At 42.7% G+C, this 20534-nt stretch overlaps 1 protein-coding gene across 12 annotated transcripts in view; it reads right to left on the minus strand.

Moving 5' to 3' along the window:
- MCPH1 (microcephalin 1) overlaps positions 1–20534 on the minus strand; it is a 714835-nt gene that overhangs the window by 673712 nt on the left and 20589 nt on the right. For all 12 annotated transcript variants that reach the window (XR_003855670.1, XR_003855672.1, XR_003855671.1 and 9 more), the window contains exons 3-4: positions 14274–14392; positions 5407–5494 (exon numbers count right to left, since the gene is read on the minus strand). Coding sequence is in view for 9 of the 12 variants with exons in the window: in XM_029595742.1 (XP_029451602.1) it covers positions 5407–5494; positions 14274–14392 (207 nt within the window). In the remaining 3 variants the exon portion in view is untranslated. The remainder of the gene's footprint in view (positions 1–5406; positions 5495–14273; positions 14393–20534) is intronic.

Here is a 20534-nt window from a genome sequence, read left to right on the forward strand (position 1 = left end):
TTAAAAAACCTTGGTACACTCCAGAATTAAAAATGATGAAGCACGACCTAAGAAGACTGGAAAAGGAATGGCGTAAAGATGCCTCTCCCACACAACTTGCAAAATACAAATCTTCCCTACACATCTACCGTGAGACCATCCTTAAAACGAAGCGAGACTTCTACACTCAGAGAATCCATAATCTACAATTTAACACCAGAGCCCTATTCGCATATGTCTCAGATCTAACCAAAACTTCCCCCTCACCCATACCTGAAGAGGACGTCAAAACAAAATGTGAAGACCTAGCACAATTTTTCCACGACAAAATATCCAAACTCATGACACGTTTTCCAACAGCCCCCTCACCCACTAAAGTCCTTCCAAAAAACCCACATGCCGCCCTAAACTGACCACTGCCTCCACCGAAAAAGAATCACTCTTTTAAAGAAAATGAAACCCTCATCACACCCACCAGATACGATTCCTACCAAATTCCTCCTGTCCATCCCTAACATAATATCCCAACCACTAGCCAACATCATCAACCGGTCAATCACCCTTGGAAGTGTTCCAACCTCACTAAAACAAGCTATAGTCAAACCTATACTAAAGAAACCGAAGCTTGCCCCCACAGAACTGGCTAACTATCGCCCAATCTGTAACTTACCCTTCCTTGCAAAAATTCTGGAAAAAGTAGTAAACCTGCAACTAACAGACTATCTAGAAAAACATCATATTCTTTTCCCATCACAATTTGTCTTCCGTAAGTACCTCAGTACGGAAACCCTCCTAATCGCCCTAACAGACTCTCTCCTCAAAGGACTGGACAAAGGACACTCATACATCCTGCATTGCTAGATATCTCCTCCACCTTTGACACCATAAGCCATAGCAACCATCAAGGCACCTGACTTTTACAATCTGTGGAACTGATGAGCATGGGAGTAACCAGAACAGAGCAGCAGTTACTATCCTTAAAAGAAGCATGGGATTAATACCCTTAACCAATAAGCCTAGATGAATGTTAGGAATTATTAAGAAGGGAATGGTTAATAAAACGGAAAATGTCATAATGCCTCTATCACTCCATGGTGAGACCGCACCTTGAATACTGTGTACAATTCTGGTTGCCGCATCTCAAAAAAGATATAGTTGTGATGGCTGAAGAGGTTAGGGCTGTTCAGCTTGGAGAAGAGACGGCTGAGGAGGGATATGATAGAGATCTTTAAGATCATGAGAGGTCTTGAACGAGTAGATGTGAATCGGTTATTTACACTTTCGAATAATAGAAGGACTAGGGGGCATTCCATGAAGTAAACAAGTAGCACATTTAAGACTAATCAGAGAAAATTCTTTTTCACTCAACGCACAATAAAGCTCTGGAATTTGATGCCAGAGGATGTGGTTAGTGCAGTTAGTGTAGCTGGGTTCAAAAAAGGTTTGGATAAGTTCTTGGAGAAGAAGACCATTAACTGCTATTAATCAAGTTTATTTAGGGAATAGCCACTGCTATTAATTGCATCAGTAGCATGGGATCTTCTTAGTGTTTGGGTAATTGCCAGGTTCTTGTGGCCTGGTTTGGCCTCTGTTGGAAACAGGATGCTGGGCTTGATAGACCTTTGGTCTGACCCTGTATGGCAATTTCTTATGTTCTCATATCATCCCTCACGCAAGGCACCAGATCCAACAATGCTGCCATATAGACCAGCACCTGTAGAAAGTCACAAGCTGTGGGACTCTGGCCTATCAACAAGGACATCACCTGACTCTGTAGCTACAGAATTCTATCTTCAGTACCCGACCTGGACTTATGTTGAAATGTGCCCCCAGATATTCCAAAGACAGTAATGGAAATAAATAGTTCTTAAAGTTCACTGCCCAGCCTAGCTCCTGAAAGAACTGTACCATGATGGATGTAGCCACTTTGTTTTCCTAAGGCGACTTTGCCGGGATCAACCAAACATCCAGAAATACATGCACCAAAATTCCTTTCTGATGAACATCCAACACCATCACCACCTTCCTAGAAAATGGTCTTGGAGCCGTAGCCAGATCAAAAGTAAGGGCCCAAAACTGAACGTGATCTCCCAGAACGGCAAAAGGAATATACATCTGATGGTCCTCCCTTACTGGAATATGCTAATATGCTTCTGTCAGATCCAGAGAAATTGGAAATTATAATCTTACTGCTACCCTGATTGATCTTAGTATCCATTTTGTAAGGAGAGCCCCTTTGACCCTTTTTAGATCCAAACGTTCATGCTTATTTGGTACTACAAAATACACTGAATACCTCCCTTGACCACTGAGGAAAAGGAACTGGAACTATGGCTCCTAACCACAAGCACCTGTTGAGTCACTTGTATGGCCTTCACTTTTTAAACAGTATGAAAAGAGACACCATAAAAAACATCTGAAAGTGTAGCTATTTTTACCTGACTACCTCTAGAATCCATGATCAGACATGATCTAGACCGATTCCAATAAATGCTAACATATGCCTGCCTACCTCCTATACTGAAGAATGAGTCCCTTAAACTTTCATTGAGAGCTCTGAACAACAATGGTGTTGTTCAAACCAGTATCTTTACCTCCTTTTCTGTTGCTATGAAGGTGAAGTCTGCTGCAAGGTCTAGGTCATTGTTAACCAGACTATCTCCCTGACATTCCACACTTCAGATCCTGAAATTGACTCCTGGATGATGAAGAACGAGTAGCACCCTTGAACCTATCTTCTGGCAATCTAGGTGTCTTCGACTCTCCCAAGGCTTTAACAAAAGTCTCTAGGTCCTCTCCAAAAAGCAATTTTCTTTTCAAAGGAAATTAACCAACTGAGGTTTGGAAATTGAATCTACAGACCATTTACGCAGACAAAGCAAGTGCCTTGCCACCACAATCGAGACCTTACACTAAGCAGTGCCTTGTACCAAATCATTTGAAGTATCTGCTAAGGCGGCCACCCCTGGTTCCATTTAAGTTGTGTCCTCCACAGCAGCACCTTCCAAGTCTGCTTTCTGTATACATTGCAAGAGACAACCCGCCCTAACCAGTGTCACTGTAAACTACAATCCTCAAAAGTCTATTTGACAGCCAATTCAATCCTTCTGACCTGAGCATCTTTGATGGATGCGCCTCCCTCCACCAGGATTGTGGCCTTCCTGGTCACTGCCAAACAAGTGCATCTATCTTTGGAACACTCAGGCTCTCCTTCTCCTGTCCATTTAGAGGGTACAGCTTAGACATCGCCTTGACACCCTTAAATCTAGCCTCCGGAGATTCCCATTCACTAGTTATCGACTCCTAAATGGCCTATGATGTGGAAAAAATTTGGTGGGTTTTCCCAAACTTTCCATGATTGTGTTTTCATCCGGATTGGCTCTCTCTACTTCCTTGTCCTCCTTGATATGCAATACCCACTAAGAACTAAAATCAGACCAGCCAATTCCTCTTTATGAAATAGGCACACCACCAGTGAGCCATTCTCTTCCCAATGAGAATACTCTCCTTATTCCAAATCCTACTCTCTTCCCTCAAGCTTTGAACCTTTAAAAGTGTCCAAAGAAGCTCCAGTATCAGAGGACTCATCCTCTGAGAACTTCCACAGCCTTTCTAGGTCTCATTTTTGAGGGCATAGCACGTATCTTTGCAACCAAGCTGAGGAGGAAGAGGAGCCTCAAGGGGCAGAGCTCTGTCCCATACAAAATGCCTGATGCAGACATTTTAAAAACTCAGTTGAGACCACTGACCATGAGGAGGCAGAATCTGAAGTGAAAGTTCTACCCGGTCTGGTCATCAAAGCATTGTTTGAACCCGAAGCACCTAACATGATTTCCAGGTCTTTGGGAAGCAGGGAAAGAGGCCACAGCTCCCTGCCAGTTCCTCCCTGTGATTCCAAAATGACTGCCGTTCCTTCCACAACAGAAAACTTATCGGCAGCAGCAGACAGACCAGCCGTTTTGACTATATGGATTCTCCTGCACGCCCACTGCATCCATCAGTTGCTCACTTTTTCCTTCATGCAGATTGCTTTTCTTTTCACACTGCCAGCAAAGGCTTCCTCTCCCACTGAGACTCTCCAAGAGTACATGCAGGAAGTTGTTTCCCGCACTCCAAAGAGCCTAATATGACCACTTTCGTTTTCAGCTCCGAAACAGATAGGCAAAAAGAATAAAATAAACCTGCCATTCTGCTTTAATCCAGCACTGGAAGGGCAGCTTCCTCTTTCAAATCAAAGGATAAACCCTTATATTCCTTTTTTTTTTTTAACTTTATTAGCTCAGACAGGAGGCAGAATAGGGAAGAAAGACCTAGGAAAAGGACAAGAAACTCCCACTTTTTTTTTTTTAAGGGAACAAATATAGCCCCAGTAGAGTGACTTAAGACAGAAAACAAATAGCCAGGAAGGAGGTAACGACATGCTAAGCTAAATTGGGTACCCTGAAATAAATCACCTCAGAAACAGCCACATCCACTAGTTTTGCTTCACCTGACCTAATCCAGGTCTTAGAGTGCACGGGATATGCTTACCTACCATCTTCTTGATATAGAGAATATGGGCAAGCTAAATGCAGCATGGGATCTTATATAGGGTGATTGCAGCAAACCAGTTCTCTCATCATCTGCTGACTAGGAAGCATAGCCGATGCATCTGGATTGGTCTGGCTGGCTGAAGAGAAAGCTTAGATAATTTCAAAAGGACTGTTATTCTCATCAATTATGTACATAAGAAAATTAGGGCTCTCTATATTGCACAACTTGTTTTCTGGAGAGTGAATCTGATGAAAAGATCAGCCCAAAATTTAAATCAAACTAATTATGAAAGGAATTTTTAAAAAAAAAAAAGGAAATTACTACACATCTGAAACTTTGTATTTATGCTGTGGTGAATCCAACTTTCACAAGAGTACCAGTAAAATGCCAAAACAAACTAAACGGATACTCAAAATTCACCATTTTCACTTTACTCACAATACTTTTCTTGTATATGATTTTCCTTAGAACATTCTGCACCAGAAGACAACTATTATAGGTGGTGTATTAAAATTTATCAGATTTTTATTTTCTGCTTTTCAGTACTTCAAAGCAGATTATATTCAGGTACTGTAAACTATTTCCCTATCCCCAGAGATCTTACAATCAAAGTTTGTACCTGAGGCAAAGGGTAAAGTGACTCGTCCAAGGTCATAACGAGCAGGTAAGTAGGATTTGAACCTTGGTCTCCCTTCCTTGTTCTAATTACTAGGTGGCTACTCCACTCCTTTGATCTACCTTCAAAGAAATGACAAAACCAAGCCATACCCTGTATACCTGTTATGTCCTTTAAGTTTGATTTTTCAAGGCATAGCTCCCTTTTTTTTTTTTTTATAAGAAAGTGAAAGGAATGACTATACAATCGCCGGGATATTTCATTAATTATATACTTACTTTTCGCTTAATTGGTACTAATAATCCATCATTAGCATTTATTGCAGGAAAAGATGACTCATCAATGTGTGTAGCTGCTTCTCTGCACCTATGCAATAAATTTAATAAATAACTTTTTAAAATTTAGCTAACAATTATGTGATTCAATGCCTGCAGTTGAAAAACTAACGTTTGCATATTTAAGGAAAGTTGGTTAGTTTTAAGAAAAAATATTTAAAGAAATGGAACTGGAAAGCAAAGTGGCTTACTTTAACAAGTGTTCTGAGGTTAGCAGTTCAGTCACACAACTGGGTCACATGACCATGTGCAACACCCAGAGCTATAAAAAAAACTTCCAGAGCTTTCTAGAGAACCCCCCTCCCCATTTTTCTGTTTCCCTTATTGATGGAGAGGAGTACATGAAGGAACTGCTACAATGAAGATGTATAAAGCAAGTTTGGTTACTATTAACAGTTTTCCATAGATAGCAGGATGATTTAGCTATTACATGTGAGTGACATCATCCAATGGCACCAGACTCATCTCTCCTAGCTAATAGAGGTTTTAGCTTTATTGAGCATGTGCAGGAGCTCCCATGTGGGCATTGCCTCGTGAGTCTCTTCAGTCAGTAACAGAGCTAATCTAGCCAGATAGTCAACTCTCCAGGGAGAAGGGCAGGTATTTCATGGCTAATTAAACCTATCTATGGAAAACAGTTTATGATAAGCAAACTTGCTTTTTCAGTCAATAAGCAGGCAGAATTAGCCATTATATGTGGGGAGTCCTAAGCGGAGCACTGCAGCAGAACATTTTCTTAATAAGCAATCCAGACTCCACCATGGAGAGATTACTGCGAGAATACATTCAATAACGCAGTCTGTCCAGAACCACTTTCAGCTTTGGAAAAACTATCTACACAGGAGTGAGAAGTGAACATGTATACAGATGACCATGCGGCAACTTTACAGATATCTTCCAGAGAAACATCTTTCAAATGGGCAATGGAAGAAGCCATAGCTCTCCCATGATGATCTTACTAATCCAATCAAAGCCTAAGTCCTGCTGCAATGTAACAGTGCGGGATACAGGCTATTATCCAATTGGATACGGTGCGCTTAGTCACCTGCATACCCAGTCTATTAAGATCCTATGAGACAAAAAGTTGAGAGGCTAGACCATGAGGTTGAGACCTTTTCTTATATTAGGCAAGAGCTCATTTTCAATCCAAGATCTGAAGACACGTCCCCATCATGTGCATGTGGGCGGTGAAAAAGTGGACAAGACAATGGATTGATTGAGATGGAAGACTGATACGACTTTCAGCAGCAACTCTGCATGAATGCATAGTACTCTGTTGTGAAAGAGCAGCTTATAAGGAAGGTAGTGCATGAGTGTTTGGGACTCGCTAATCCTTCAAGAAGAGATTACTGCAACAAAGGAGATCACTTTCCACTTTGGGTATTTTAGTGAAACTGCCTGCAAAAGTTCGAAAGCTAGATCCATGAAATGTCGAAAAACAATGTTTAAATCCCAGGGCACTGGGGGCTTGCACACTGAAGATTTCAAGTTCCACAGACCTTTTATGAAGTTTGAGATAAGGGGATAAGTCAAGATTGGCCTGTTATCCACAAAGCTATGGTAAGCCGCAATGGCACATAAGTGAATTTTCACAAAAGTCGTGGCAAGGCCAGAGTCAGGTAAGAGGTATAAACAGGATAACAAATGGTGCGTAGCACAGGCAAAGGGATTAAGAGAATTCTGAGCATACCAGTTGGCATATCTAGTCCTTCTGAATGAGTAGTTTCTCCAAGTTGAAGGTTTTCTGGTGGAAAGTAGGCCATCCTTGATAGATTTAGACAATGAGAGGTTAGTCATTACTGAGTGCTCAACATCCAAGCTGTGAGGTTGAGGTCCTGCAGATCGGGATAAAGGAAGCATCCATCTTCTTGTATAACTAGAGAGTCATATGACAACATACCAGTTTTGCCTGTGCCATGCAGGCGCTATGAGGATGTGGTCTCGCAGGAGTTTCTGAACCGTTCGAGAATAAGGGAATTGGTGGAAAAGCGTACATGGGGTCTTTTCCCCCAATCCAGGAGGAACGCATTCTAAGCCTGTCAGATCATTGAGAATAATCGAGCAAAAAATAAAAAAAAATAAAAATTTAAAATCAGTTGAGATTTCGATTGCTTTCCATTTATTTAAAAAGCATTTATTACCCACCCTTCCTACATTCAGGGCGGGGTACATTATGAACATACATAGATAAGAACAGGATCATATAACATTACATATTCTTGAATAAGGAAAACATAGCCTATCACATGACAACATATTAAAATATAGGAGTTAATTCCAACAAAAGAGGAGCCAATCGGGAAGTCTAAAATAGATTGAGGATACGCTGAGGTAGGGAGATGTCAGGGTAATCCATTATCACTTAGATTCAGGAGTCCTTTTTTGAAGAAGAAAGTTTTTAGTGCTTTTCTAAAGAATATTTTTTCCCGGAGGCATCTTACTTCTTTTGGTAAGCTGTTCCATAGGAGAGGACCTGCAGAGAAGAGAGCATGCTCTCTGGTTACATCAAGGTGGGTGAGTTTTGGAAATGGGACATCTAGTAGCATTAGGTTTGCTAACCTGAGGGACCGTGACGGGGTGTGGATTTTTAGTAGAGAGGAAATCCAGGGGAAGTGTAGGTTGCAAATAGTTGAGTGTATGATCATGGCGAGCTTGTATTTTATACTGTATGCAAATGGAAGCCGGTGAAATGTTTCGAGGAGAGGAGTGATGTGTTCATGAATGGAAGTGCCAGATAATAGTCTTGCTGCCGAGTTTTGTTTAATATGCAATGGACGGATGGAATATAATGGGAGACCTATTAGGAGAGAGTTTACAATAATCAATACCTGAGAATAATAAAGATCGAAGGACAGACCGAAAATCAGACTGTTCAAGAATCGACGGTAATGGTTCTTATATGGTTGTGAAGAGAGAGAGAGAAAGAATGAGTATCAAATTGTTGGGTGCATTTTCATTAGGAGAACATGATAGGACAATGATTTTTGTTTTACATGTTGAGAGCTAGTTTATTGCAGTGAAGCCATTTGTGGATGGTTATGAGACAGTAGGTAAGGTACGATTCTGTAAGGACTCGTGTGTCTTTCAGAGGAAAGAAGAATTGGATATCATCGGCATAGATCTTATAGCGCACACAAGGCCAACAAAGGTGCAGCATAATGGTGTTAAATAGATGTTAAATAAGGCAGCAGAGAGAGCAGATCCTTGGGGTGCCCCAGAGTTAAGGGACGTCACGGAAGAGGTAGAGAAATCAAAATGGATTTGTTGGGTCCTGTTGTTGAGATGTGAAGAGAACCATGACAGAACAGATCCAGTTATACCAAAGGAGTGCAATCTAGAAAGTAAGATGAGATTATTTACTGTGTCAAATGCTGAAGAGATATCTAGGAGACATAGGAGGAAAGCTGAACCCTGGTCAAAGCCTTGTCTCACAGAGTCAAAACTGGAAAGTAACAGCAGTTCAGTGCTATTATGTTTCCTAAATGCTAATTGATATTAAGGATATTAGAGTCAATAAAGTTGTACAATTGGTGAAGAACTGCTGTTTCTATGCTTTTGGCCATGAATGAAAGAAGAGATCGGGCAATAGTTGCAGATAAAAGTTGGGTTAGCCAATTCATTGTGGGCTGGACTGAAGCTTGTTTTAGTAGGTCGAGAATGATCCCATGTTGTAGAGAAGAATTAATGAAGTTAGTAATAAAAGAAGTGATGTCCAGTTTGATCAGTTTGAGTAATGTAGTATGACATGTGTTAAGGGGATTAAATGATAGTTTCATATTATTGGATAATCTCAGTGGTATCAGACGTTGAGATTTTATTAAAGCATTCCCAGACGGCACCATCAGCAATCAAGTTGTTGGCATCATCTGCAGGGAGTTAAAGGTATTGCTTACGGTTGCTGTCTTATTACTAAAGTATGATGCAAATGTTTGAGATATTCATCACAGGGAGCATTGACAGTAGAGTAGCAGGAACTGGAATGGGGTTAATTTTTATTACAGAAGAATATAATTCTCTTGGGCTGTTTAGCGTAGGTGCCAGATTCGTATAAATGTTTTCTTAGCAGAGGTGATGGCATCTTCATAGGATGCACGTTTACAATCATAGATTAGTTTGTCTCGGGGGGGGGTCTTTTCGCCACGTTCTCTTGCATCTCCTCAGCTCGCATTTTTTTTGGTTTGAAGTGTATTATTGAACCATGGGGCTGAGTTAGCTCTCTTGGTTGAGAAAGGTTTCAAAGGAACAAGTTTATCAAGGGTAGATGTTAGGGAGGTGTTCCAGAAGTCTAAAAATTCTTCAGACGAATTACAGGTACTACTGTCTAGAAGAGGTATAAGGTTAGATGCCAGGGTCTTAGGATCTAAAAGCCTTAAGGCCAGTGGTATTATTCTTATGGGAAACTTGCTTACGTATTTGTGTATGAGCGAGAAAGAGACAAAGAAGTGGTCACTTTTATCTGGAAGGCTGGGGGATTAATAAATACCATATCTAGGCAATTAACTTTCCTATGAGTGGGAGAGGAAATGGTTTGTTTCCAGCCACAAGAAAGTAGGGTATCAAACAGTGTTTGGATAAGGGATGAGAAGGTTGGAAGGTGATGGTTAAAGTCTCCTAAAATGATGGTTGTAGCGGGATTTAAATTGAGATTAAGGATCAATTCACAAAGTGGGCAGGAGTTATAAGCAAGTAGCCCTGGTGGGCAGTAGGTCAAACAGATATTAGTATTTAAAGCATAACAACTCATATGGAGAAGGAATAGAGACATCAACTATAGAGAATTTCAGGTGGGATTTAAAGAAAACAGCCAATCCTCCTCCTCTTCGCCCTTGCCTTGATTTATGAAGGTATAAGACGTTTGATGGGCAGCAACAGTTAAGTATTAGAATGTCATGGTCTTTCAGCCAAGTTTCAGTTATACACAGACAGTCATAGGTTCCAGAGGCAAGAAGGTCATAGATAACAGCAGACTTTTTTTTTTTTATATAGATTGTACATTGATAAGTACAAAACTCAGGGTAGTAGATGTAATAATGGGAGTCATGGTAAAGTTATGGTGGTGAGGGTGGAAATGCCGGCAAATACCACCTACACCATAGCGTCCTTGGCCTGCGGAGATCGGAATGCACAGTGGATCAGCAAGCCGAGGCTCGGAGACCAGAAACAGAAGAGGGGAGAGGAATTATTAAATCTCTCTCCTTACTCAAAAAAAAAAAAATTTAATTCTTTACCTGAGCTTAGCATGTCCTGGCCGAGTACAGAGTCGGCTTCTGGCTGTGGGGGGAAAGGGCTAATGCCTTCACCACCATGCTCGGCTTCCTGCACTCGCTAGCCTCCCAGCTGATTCTCTCCTGGCAGCTAAGTCCATGCCGGAAAACCAGCTACCAGACCGAGGCACGCGACTGAAGGAGGAACCACAAGGTATCACCTCAGGAGAAGTAGTGTGTGATCGGTCCTTCTCTCTCTCTTTTTTTTTCCCTTCAAACAAGCAATCCCCAGTAGGGAGAAGCACATCCACCATCTCCTGGAAACGGAAAATACTGGCGGGCTGATGTCAGAGCAGGAGTATATATACTGTGACATCAGCTCTGTTCAGTCTCCACCTGTTGGGTAGAGTGCAAAACCCACTGGTTGTGGATTAACCTGTCTAAATGCTGAGAAACTACATTTTTGTGCAACGCTTTTAAAATGTACCTGAATATTTTTACCTACTTAAAAAGATTAAATTACTCCTCACAAAATATGGTCCATCAGTTATCCCTTCAGGGAAATGCTTGCCTAAATAGGAACATCTTTAACAAGCCCTTGAACGTCTTTGTACATTCTAATGTCCTCAGAGCTTTTGGGAAAGACTTCCATAGTGTAGGGGCTATCAAGAAAGCTCTCTCTCTCACCTCCACTAGTCTTGCTTGTAGGAAGCTACATGAATAGTACATTTTCCCTTTCTTTTTTTCTATTTTCATACTGTTTTGATCATATAGACATTTGATGAAGACTCTTGGGGCAGACAAGAGACCAAAGGGAAGAACCTTGTATTGATAGTGCCGACTGTTGACCTGAAAGCACAGGGACCACCAGGAGGAACGGTGCATAGGGATATATAAGTAAGCATCCTTGAGGTTCAGCGACTACATCCAATCATTGGGCCACAGGAAGGGAAGGATGGACTTGAGATGTCATCTTGAATTTCTCCTTCTCTAGAAACCTGTTGAGAGCTCAGAGATCCAAGATCGGGCAAAGCCCTTTTGATTTTTGGGAATGAAGAAGTATTAGTGGTAGAATCCCTAATTCAGCTGCAATCTGGGAATCCGGATTGAACGCTGTTGGAGCAGTGTAGACACTTCCTCTTGCAACCAGCAAAGGTTCCCCAAGGTGGACTGATGCTGGGTTACTAAGTCGGGGAGAGTCAGTGTGGTCTTGAAATAGAGGGAATAGCCCTCCTTGACAATGGAGAGGACCCAACGGTCAGAGGTGATAGCTTCCCAAGAGTGTCTTTGGCTCCTTTGCCTGCCTCAGGCCTGCTGCAGTGGCTGAGGTCTCGCCAGAGAGTAAGCAGGCAGGCGATACGCTGAATATGGCCTATAAAGACGTCTCTGGAAATAGGCCTTCTTGTACGCTGGGTAGTAGTACTTTGACACCAATTGAATAAGGGGTAAAGCTAGTGCATCGAAAACACACGTCCAAATGCTGTATCGGCCTGATTATTGGTCGAAAGATTGTACAGCACTCAGCATTAACCACAAAACATTGATCACATCAAAGTCAGAAAGTTTTAGGTTCTAGCCATACCAAAATCTTGCATATATTTTTTTATATTTGGTCCCATATAACCTAAGAATGAGTTTTCACTACAGAAAATCAAAAGCAAACTAGTGCTCATCATTTCAACAAGTAATTGGTTTTTATGTAGCTCTGGTGACACCTAGTGATCATCTATATTACAATTACACTGCAGCAAGACAATTATTACTGATTATTTATTTAAAAACATGTATATATATTGCATTATTACATTCAGTGCAGTTCACATAAAACCCATTCATATTTATATGAAAACAATACAAACTTACAAAATGCCTGAGACCATCACAAAACATTCACTTAATCACCATAAACTTCAGTTGGAAAAAGGCCTTCTCAGATAAGCAAGTCTTCACTGTCAGCTACCTCTGTCACCTCCTCCTTACTAAGCTAGAATGGCATATGCAGAAAATCTACGGCCTAGCTGGATCTGTACTATTCCAACCCAGTGTAACTGCACTGTTACTTCAGTGACCTGGTGAAGACAGCTTACCTCTCAAAAGCTAGTCACAGATGTATTGATGTAGACAAAAAAAAAAAAAGTGTATCACCTACAACTTAACACAATACTTTACTCAGAATTGGAATTGTAATCTAATATTTCATTGTTTTACATCTTCATATTTATTTATTAACAAACGTTTAAGAGAGAGTGCAATAGGTAGGCAGTGATAATGTTTTAAAAAATGTGTCCTGAATACCATTTCATTCTAAGAGAGAAAATATTTCAAAAGAAGTTTTCAATTTTTCCAAAATTTCCAAGTTGTCCACTTCCGGACACAACGAAAAAAAAGAAACAAAAAAAAAAACAACCCAGTGCTCCCTACCCCTAGCGTGGAGGACCAGGTGGCCAGGAAAAGCTCTAATCAGCGAGTGAGGAAACTCCTCCTAGCCAGGAAGGACTGGATCAAGTAAAGCATTGATCACTAGAGAATATCTGGATGGAGCAGCAGAGCTTCTGCTTCCCAACCCTGCTCCATGTAGGGTAAGAACCCAGCAACAGTGCCAATGAAGCTTTTGTTTCCCCCGGGAGTCACAATGACCTAGTGTCAGGAGTGATAGGATTCGGTCCCCCTAGGAAAGGCATAGTCCCAGTAATAAAGAAGCAAATGAGCTATAGTCCTCTCAAGAGGAGCAGCGATGTTTCATCTCCCCCAGAAAGGGCCTTGACTGAGTAACTGAGGAGCCGAAGAGCTTCAGTCTCCTCCAAGGAGGGGTGTGAACCCACAACAGCAGACCTTCGGTTTCCCAGGAGGGGAGTGAACACAGAAAAAAAGGAGATGGCTAACTGTTAAGAGGCTGATCTAGACCCACTGGTGACAGTGCAAATCCACTGTATGACTTACAGCATCCAACTGCCCAGTAGCAGTCCTATGAATGGCTGTGGCGTTGGAAAGTGCAGGAGGAGGAAAAGGGGAGGGGAGACAGTTGTAGTGGAAGGAAAGAAATATAGGATAAGCTGTTTCTTCCTTGAGTGGTGATGGCTTGCAGGGATTAAAGTCTCAATGTACTGACAATTAATGTAAACTCAGTCTTTCCGACCTAAGTAACCATCAAGTAAGGACCGTAATTTATACACCCTGTGCTCTCAATGCTATTCATTATAAATTTGATTCAACTGTAAATGTAAAATGACCTTTAACCAATGTACTGTAACTTAGCTAAAACTTGTGAAAAGAGGTGGAATATGAAATGTCAAATAAATATTGTTTGTGGAAACTTGTAGATGTGTAATGACTAGTATTTACTGTCAGCTTTTTCACAGTCTCGTCCAAGTTGGGGGTTTTCCTGGGGCAGGAGGGAAGGGAAATCTTATCTATAACACCCTTTTCCCCCAGGTGGAGGCACCAGGTACCAAGTATCCAAGACAGACAGAGCCTTCAGTACTCCACAAGGTAATTGCGCATAGCACATAACAACCAAACTCTACTAATACTTAACATTCTTGTGGTACTGCTGCAGTAAATATCTTTCAAAAACATTAAAATGGTGTTAATTCCATAGGTACTCACTTTTCCACCCAAAGGACAGATACTAGCTTTACGTCAGTCCTCTTTGCCTTGTTCCATGTTCTCTGATGTCCATCTTTGAAAACTACATGTGTTACCTCCTTATTAAAACATTTTGAAATCTATAGAATTAAAAAAAAAATATATGGAAATAATATAATCCACCAATGTCATCAGGTATTACTGAACTATCTTAGATGTCACACAAGAATGAGCATTGTTTCACCACTCTAATCTGAGGGTTTTTTAGCTCCTTGTCTCTCATTAGTGAGCTCAAGGTATAGATAGATATATATACATATAGATATAGATATAGATATATATATATATAAACTCCAAATCAACAGTCTCAATCAAGGGCACAGTAATATTTGTTTCCAAGTTATTCTTTTGCTATTGCATTTTTACGTCACTGGTATGACAAAACTCAGGAAGGATACCACCTGGGCTGGTATACAGGTAACTGCTGAAACAAAAAGATCATTTTAGAGAATAATGTCTTGCATTTACATGGTTTTTTCCATTGTTCTTATACAAATTTGAAAGCATTAAATACCTAGTTTACATTTATTTATAGTTTTAGAGTTCTACTGGAATGCAGCAGATTCAACCAATATAAGCCCTTCAATTTATACACCCTTTCTGCTGCAATATGCTTGTAATCATGTCTTCCATTTAACTAACCCTGATACAGTGTTCCTTTTAAAGTATGAATCCCGTGAGAGACCTGGTTCAGTTCCTGCACCTACCTTCTGTTCATTAGGCAGGCAGATGGAAAAAGCAAGTTTGCTTACCATAAATGGTGTTTTCCGTAGATAGAAGGATGAATTAGCCATGCTGTCTGGGGACGTCCTTCTGGGGCAGCCGAGGCAGAGTTTCTCAGAGATCATAGAGCTTTGCTCTGTGCGGCTGCGCATCCTTTCCCACGCAGCGTCATGATTTCTCCTCCGTCTATAACATAGCCCACCATGCGAAGCTTCGAACTTGAAGGCTGTCCAGGGAGCTGGGGCATAACAGCACGGCTAATTCATCATATCTACAGAAAACACCATTTACAGTAAGCAAATTTGCTTTTTCCCCTCACAGATAAGAAAGCTGAATTAGCCATGCTGTCTGGGAAGGTTGTGCGCACAGTCTGAAGACTCATGGACGGATCCAGCATTGTCCTGCTGTCACAAATGTCACTGCGCGCTCAACCCGCTCCTAATTTGGACAGTCAATATTTTGTCACTGATCGGAGAACTGACTAGCCCAGCACAGCGTCCAATGCGGCTTACTGATCAAGACAGTAATGCGACGTGAAAGTATGTAGTGATGACCACGTGGCTACCTTACAAATATCCAGCAATGGAACTTGATAGAGAGAGCCACTGAAGCTGCCATTGCTCTTACTTGGTGTGCCTTTGGCATACTAGAAAGCTTCATTGATCTCTTGGTGTAACAGAATTGGATACACTGAGAAATCCAAATGGATAGAGCCTGTTTCGTCACAGCTGAGAAGTATTTTCTCTGAATGCGTTCTACGCGTATAGTAAGCTAAGGCTCTCTTGCAGTCCCATGAGAGGGAGCATTCGCTCCCTCTCATTCCTGTGTGGTTTTGGGAAGAACGTTGGCAAAGTGATGGTCTGATTGAGGTAGAAAGCCGAAACTACCTTGGATAAAAATAAGGGATGTGTTTGTAAAGTGACCTTGTCATGATGAAACTGCCTGTAACTCATTGACCCTTCTAGCTGAGGTAACTGCCACCAAGAAAAATACCTTCCAAGTGAGATACTTCATGTGGCTGCTATCCAGTGGTTCGAAAAGGGGAAGCATGAGCTGCTCCAGCACTAGGTTGAGGTCCTATGGAACTGGCAGCTTCAGCATAAGCTGTCTTAGTCGCAATATCCCTTTCATGAAACAGGAGACTAGCGGGTGGCTGGATACCAGCAGCCCATTGCAAGGGTGATGATAGAGTGCGATGGCACTCACATGGACCCACACAGAAGTTTTAGTCAGCCCTGTTTGATAAAGGGAATGAAGGTACTGAAGTAGTAAATCCAGGAAGCAAGAGAAGGGGTCTATGTCTCTGCTGTCACACCAGGCCAAGTATCTTTGCCACTTGTCCTGATAATTTTTCCTAGTAGAAGACTTTCTGGATGAAACCAAGCCCTCCTGAATCTGTCAGCAAGTGCAAGTGACTTAATACTATCCTTTCAACCTCCATGCAGTGAGGTATAACAAGGATTGCAAGGGGTGAAGCAAGGTGCCATGCTCCTGAGTCAGGAAATCTACGTTGTCGCCCAGGGGAATAGGTGGGGCAATGGAGAATTGAACCAGATAGGCATACCAGGGCTGTAAAAGTCAATTAGGCACGATCATAATGAGATCCACAACGTCCCCGATGCACTTCTATACCGTTCTGGAGATTAGCAGGATCGAAGGGAATGGTGAACAAAACAGAAAATGTCATAATGCCTCTGTATCGCTCCATGGCGAGACCGCAACTTGAATACTGTGTACAATTCTGGTCGCCGCATCTCAAAAAAGATATAATTGCGATGGAGAAGGTACAGAGAAGGGCTACCAAAATGATAAGGGGAATGGAACAGCTCCCCTATGAGGAAAGACTAAAGAGGTTAGCACTTTTCAGCTTGGAGAAGAGAGGGCTGAGGGGGGATATGATAGAGATGTTTAAAATTATGAGAGGTCTAGAACGGGTAGATGTGAATCGGTTATTTACTCTTTCGGATAGTAGAGAGACTAGGGGGCACTCCATGAAGTTAGCATGGGGCACATTTAAAACTAATCAGAGAAAGTTCTTTTTTACTGCTATTAATTGCATCAGTAAGTAGCATGGGATCTTCTTGGTGTATGGGTATTTGCCAGGTTCGGCCTCTGTTGGATACAGGATGCTGGGCTTGATGGACCCTTGGTCTGACTCAGCATGGCAATTTCTTATGTCTCCATTTTTTTCTAGTGGCATTACATTAGTACTTATTTTTTTATGATTATTTAGCATAATAATGAATAAACACCTTTTGCATTTTTTATGTTTTGGCTTTTGCTTGTTTTTTGAAAACATTGTTTCCTTAATTAGATGTAGAATAATCTATGTTCATTTCATGTTTTTAGACACAGGTGCATCTTTAGGTTTCCAGGTCAATTGAATCTGCCTTTTATAGGACTAGTGCACCATGAGTCTTTCTTTGCAGCTCACTATGTTCTCCTCTAGTTGCCATTTTTTATTTCCTTCCTGTTGGCCATTGGAGCAATAGGTCTTGGTAGGGGATCAATGAGTATAGCTTACTTGGGACTCTGGTCTCCATGTACCCTGAATCCCATTCATAAATATCCCTCTTGTATGATGATCTGGATTCCCTTTCTGAGGGGCTGAGAATACTCAATAGTATTTTCCCCCACAGATAAGCAGGCTGAATTAGCCATGCTGAATGGGAACGTCCTTCCAGGGCAGACAAAGTGGAGCTTGTCAAAGATCACAGTGCTTTGCTTTGTGCGGCTGCATGTCCTTACCTGTGCGGTACCATGATTCTCCTCAGTCTGTTGCAGGCCGCACGCATAGCTTTTTTCTTCTCGATCGATGGAAGTTTTTTCAGCTTAAACAGCACTTTTCAGTGCTCCAGCATGGTACCAAAACTCCCTGGCTTTAAATATTGCCAGTGCAGAAAACTTATGTCCATCACTGACAGACATAATTATCTTTGCCTGGGCCCAGATCATGACCAGTCCTGCAGAGGCTGTGGTCGGATGTTGGCCCGGGCCCAGCACCAATGTGCGTTAAAAATTGCCCGACTGAGGGAAGAGTCTTTGGGGTCCTGTGCCTCGCCGGAGCACCTATCAGCCCACTCATCACTGGGGCTGCGCTCGGATCGCCTGATAAAACCCAAGAGGGCCTTCTCCCTCGGACTCCTGGAAAAACGGCCAGGCCAAGTGGGTCAGCCCCCCACGAAGCAATGCACACTCTGCAAAAATGGGTGTCTGGTTTCGCAGCGCCAAAGTCCACAGACAACTTCGCGGCGATCAGGGTTGAAGCTCATGTCATCATAGCGCACCAGAGAGGCTCCGATGCCTGACAACGCGACACAAGGATTGCGCACCACGCATGGGAGGCACTGTCGATGCTTGGTCGAAGACGCACCCATGCAAGGATGTGTTGCACGCCGACGCACTGAAGCAGCACCGTCGAGCGTCATCTGACGCGAGCGGAGTTATAAATGCATCTTTCAGCGCAGAAGCCATGGATGTCTAAATCCATGTCGCAGAAAATGTTGGAATCATATCCAGTGCCAGGCTCCTCAGCTGCTAAGCCACCTCCTAGGCATAAGCTGGTGATGGTCCCTCAAGTCGTTTTTGCACTGGAGGAGATTGGGAAATTGGATTTCTCAGACTCTCTGAGCAGTTGTTTACGGCTTCTTCTGGATCCTCGGAAAGGATCTACTCCGATTTGTCCTCCGTGTCAAAGAGGAAGAGGTCTTTCCCGCAGCTGCAGGAAACTCTCCAAAAGAGACATAAGAAGACTTCCAAAACAGAATGGTCGGAATATCGCCCCAGGGGCCCAGACTCTGATACCCCGAAAGCAGCTTTACCTCCTGCAGATCATGTCAGGAGAACAACTTCCACTCCTAGCCAGGGAGATCTGGCCTCATAGGCCATGTCTCAGATTTCCAAAATTCTGTCCCAGTTCTTCACCTCCTTAGCAGAGCTAAAGGGCTGCCCATCCTCCGCTGGATATCTCGCCTCAAGGGAGGTCATCCTCTCCGCCTCCAAGCGAGAGCAACCCGACTCAAAAACCTGGGAGCTCAGACCTCCCAGTTTTCCCTGCAGCTGGACACTGGCCCGAAAGACTCCCTTCCAACCTCACCGGGTTCTTAGAGGATACCGTCTGACCCGCCATAAGAACAGCTAGAGCCGTTCTCACTACTGGAAGACCTTTCCTACTCCAAATTCATGGAAAAGGCGGGAGCTCGCCTCAACATAGAGCTCAAGAAGGTTCCAGATCCGCGAACAGAAGGGCTAGGAATTCTAAAAATTTTCGAGATTCTGGCGGAACCGACCACCTTTTTTTGGATTCTGTTATGGCAAATGAATGGGAGTCTCCTTTCTCCAGTCAGGAAGACTGACCTGATGTTCAGAATGAGGCAGTCGCCATACTATAAAGCTTGGTCCAGCTCCCACACGCTTCTGTGCTGGTAGAATCCGCCATGAAGCACTCAAGAAGACCTGCCTTCATTCCAATACCTTTCCGGGCAGGGACTGCAGGTATTTAGATGACTTCAGTAAAAAAAAAAGCTTTCCAAGCAGGTATGCTGAATGTGAAAATACAGCAGCATCAATTTTACATCATGCATGAATGCTTGCAGTCCCTGAAGCCCCATCTTGCCTCGGTCTCTTCGGATGTGGCTCCACCGCAGTTTTATGACCTGGAGGGAGGGGTTGAGACACCTTCCATATGAGGCCTTGGAAACATCCGCCTGTACTTCTGCAGGGGCCATAGCAGCGTGAAGACTGGCATGGTTGTGCCCCAACACCATTCAGGAAGATGTATGTGAAAAACTAGCTGACCTCCCGTGTAAGGGCGATTAATCTATTCGGGGACAAGCTGCAAGAAATGGTCTCCCAATTAAAGGAGCAAAATATAGCAATCCTGTCGCTGTGGTCACCCACGGACCAGCAGTCAGCGGGTAGGAAATGCTACTCCAGCTTCAGCAGGAGTTACTATCAGAGGTGCTCTTATAGGCCGTACCCAGCCTATCATTCACCGAACTTCCAGCAGAGCAGGCCGCAGTCGCAACAGCAGCAACTCCGGAATAGACTGCGGGGTCAGTGGAAGCAATGTCCACCGCGGGGCAACACCCCAAAACCCCAACAAGGTTTTTAGGAGTAACCGGGCCACCTCTATCACTGCACATGGGAAGCAGTATATCGACCTTCTAATATTCTTGGACAGTGATTACTGCAGATCATTCGGTGCTGAACATAAATTAGGGAGGGTTACCCACTGAAATTCAAGAGCAGCCTAATCCTGCTGCACCTGGCGCAGCCCTGTCAGTCCTGCTTAGAAAATGAACATCTGCTGCAGAAAGAAATACAGTCCATATGTATTCCACACAATAAGAAAGGTGGAAGTAAGGCAAAACGATTACCGTCATTGGTTAAAAGGTGAGGTGAAAGAGGCTATTTTAGCCAAAAAAACATCCTTCAAAAATTGGAAGAAGGACCCATCTGAAGAAAATAGGATAAAACATAAGCATTGTCAAGTTAAGT

This window comes from Rhinatrema bivittatum, chromosome 3 (assembly GCF_901001135.1).
Source record: "Rhinatrema bivittatum chromosome 3, aRhiBiv1.1, whole genome shotgun sequence".
Lineage (NCBI taxonomy): Eukaryota > Metazoa > Chordata > Amphibia > Gymnophiona > Rhinatrematidae > Rhinatrema > Rhinatrema bivittatum.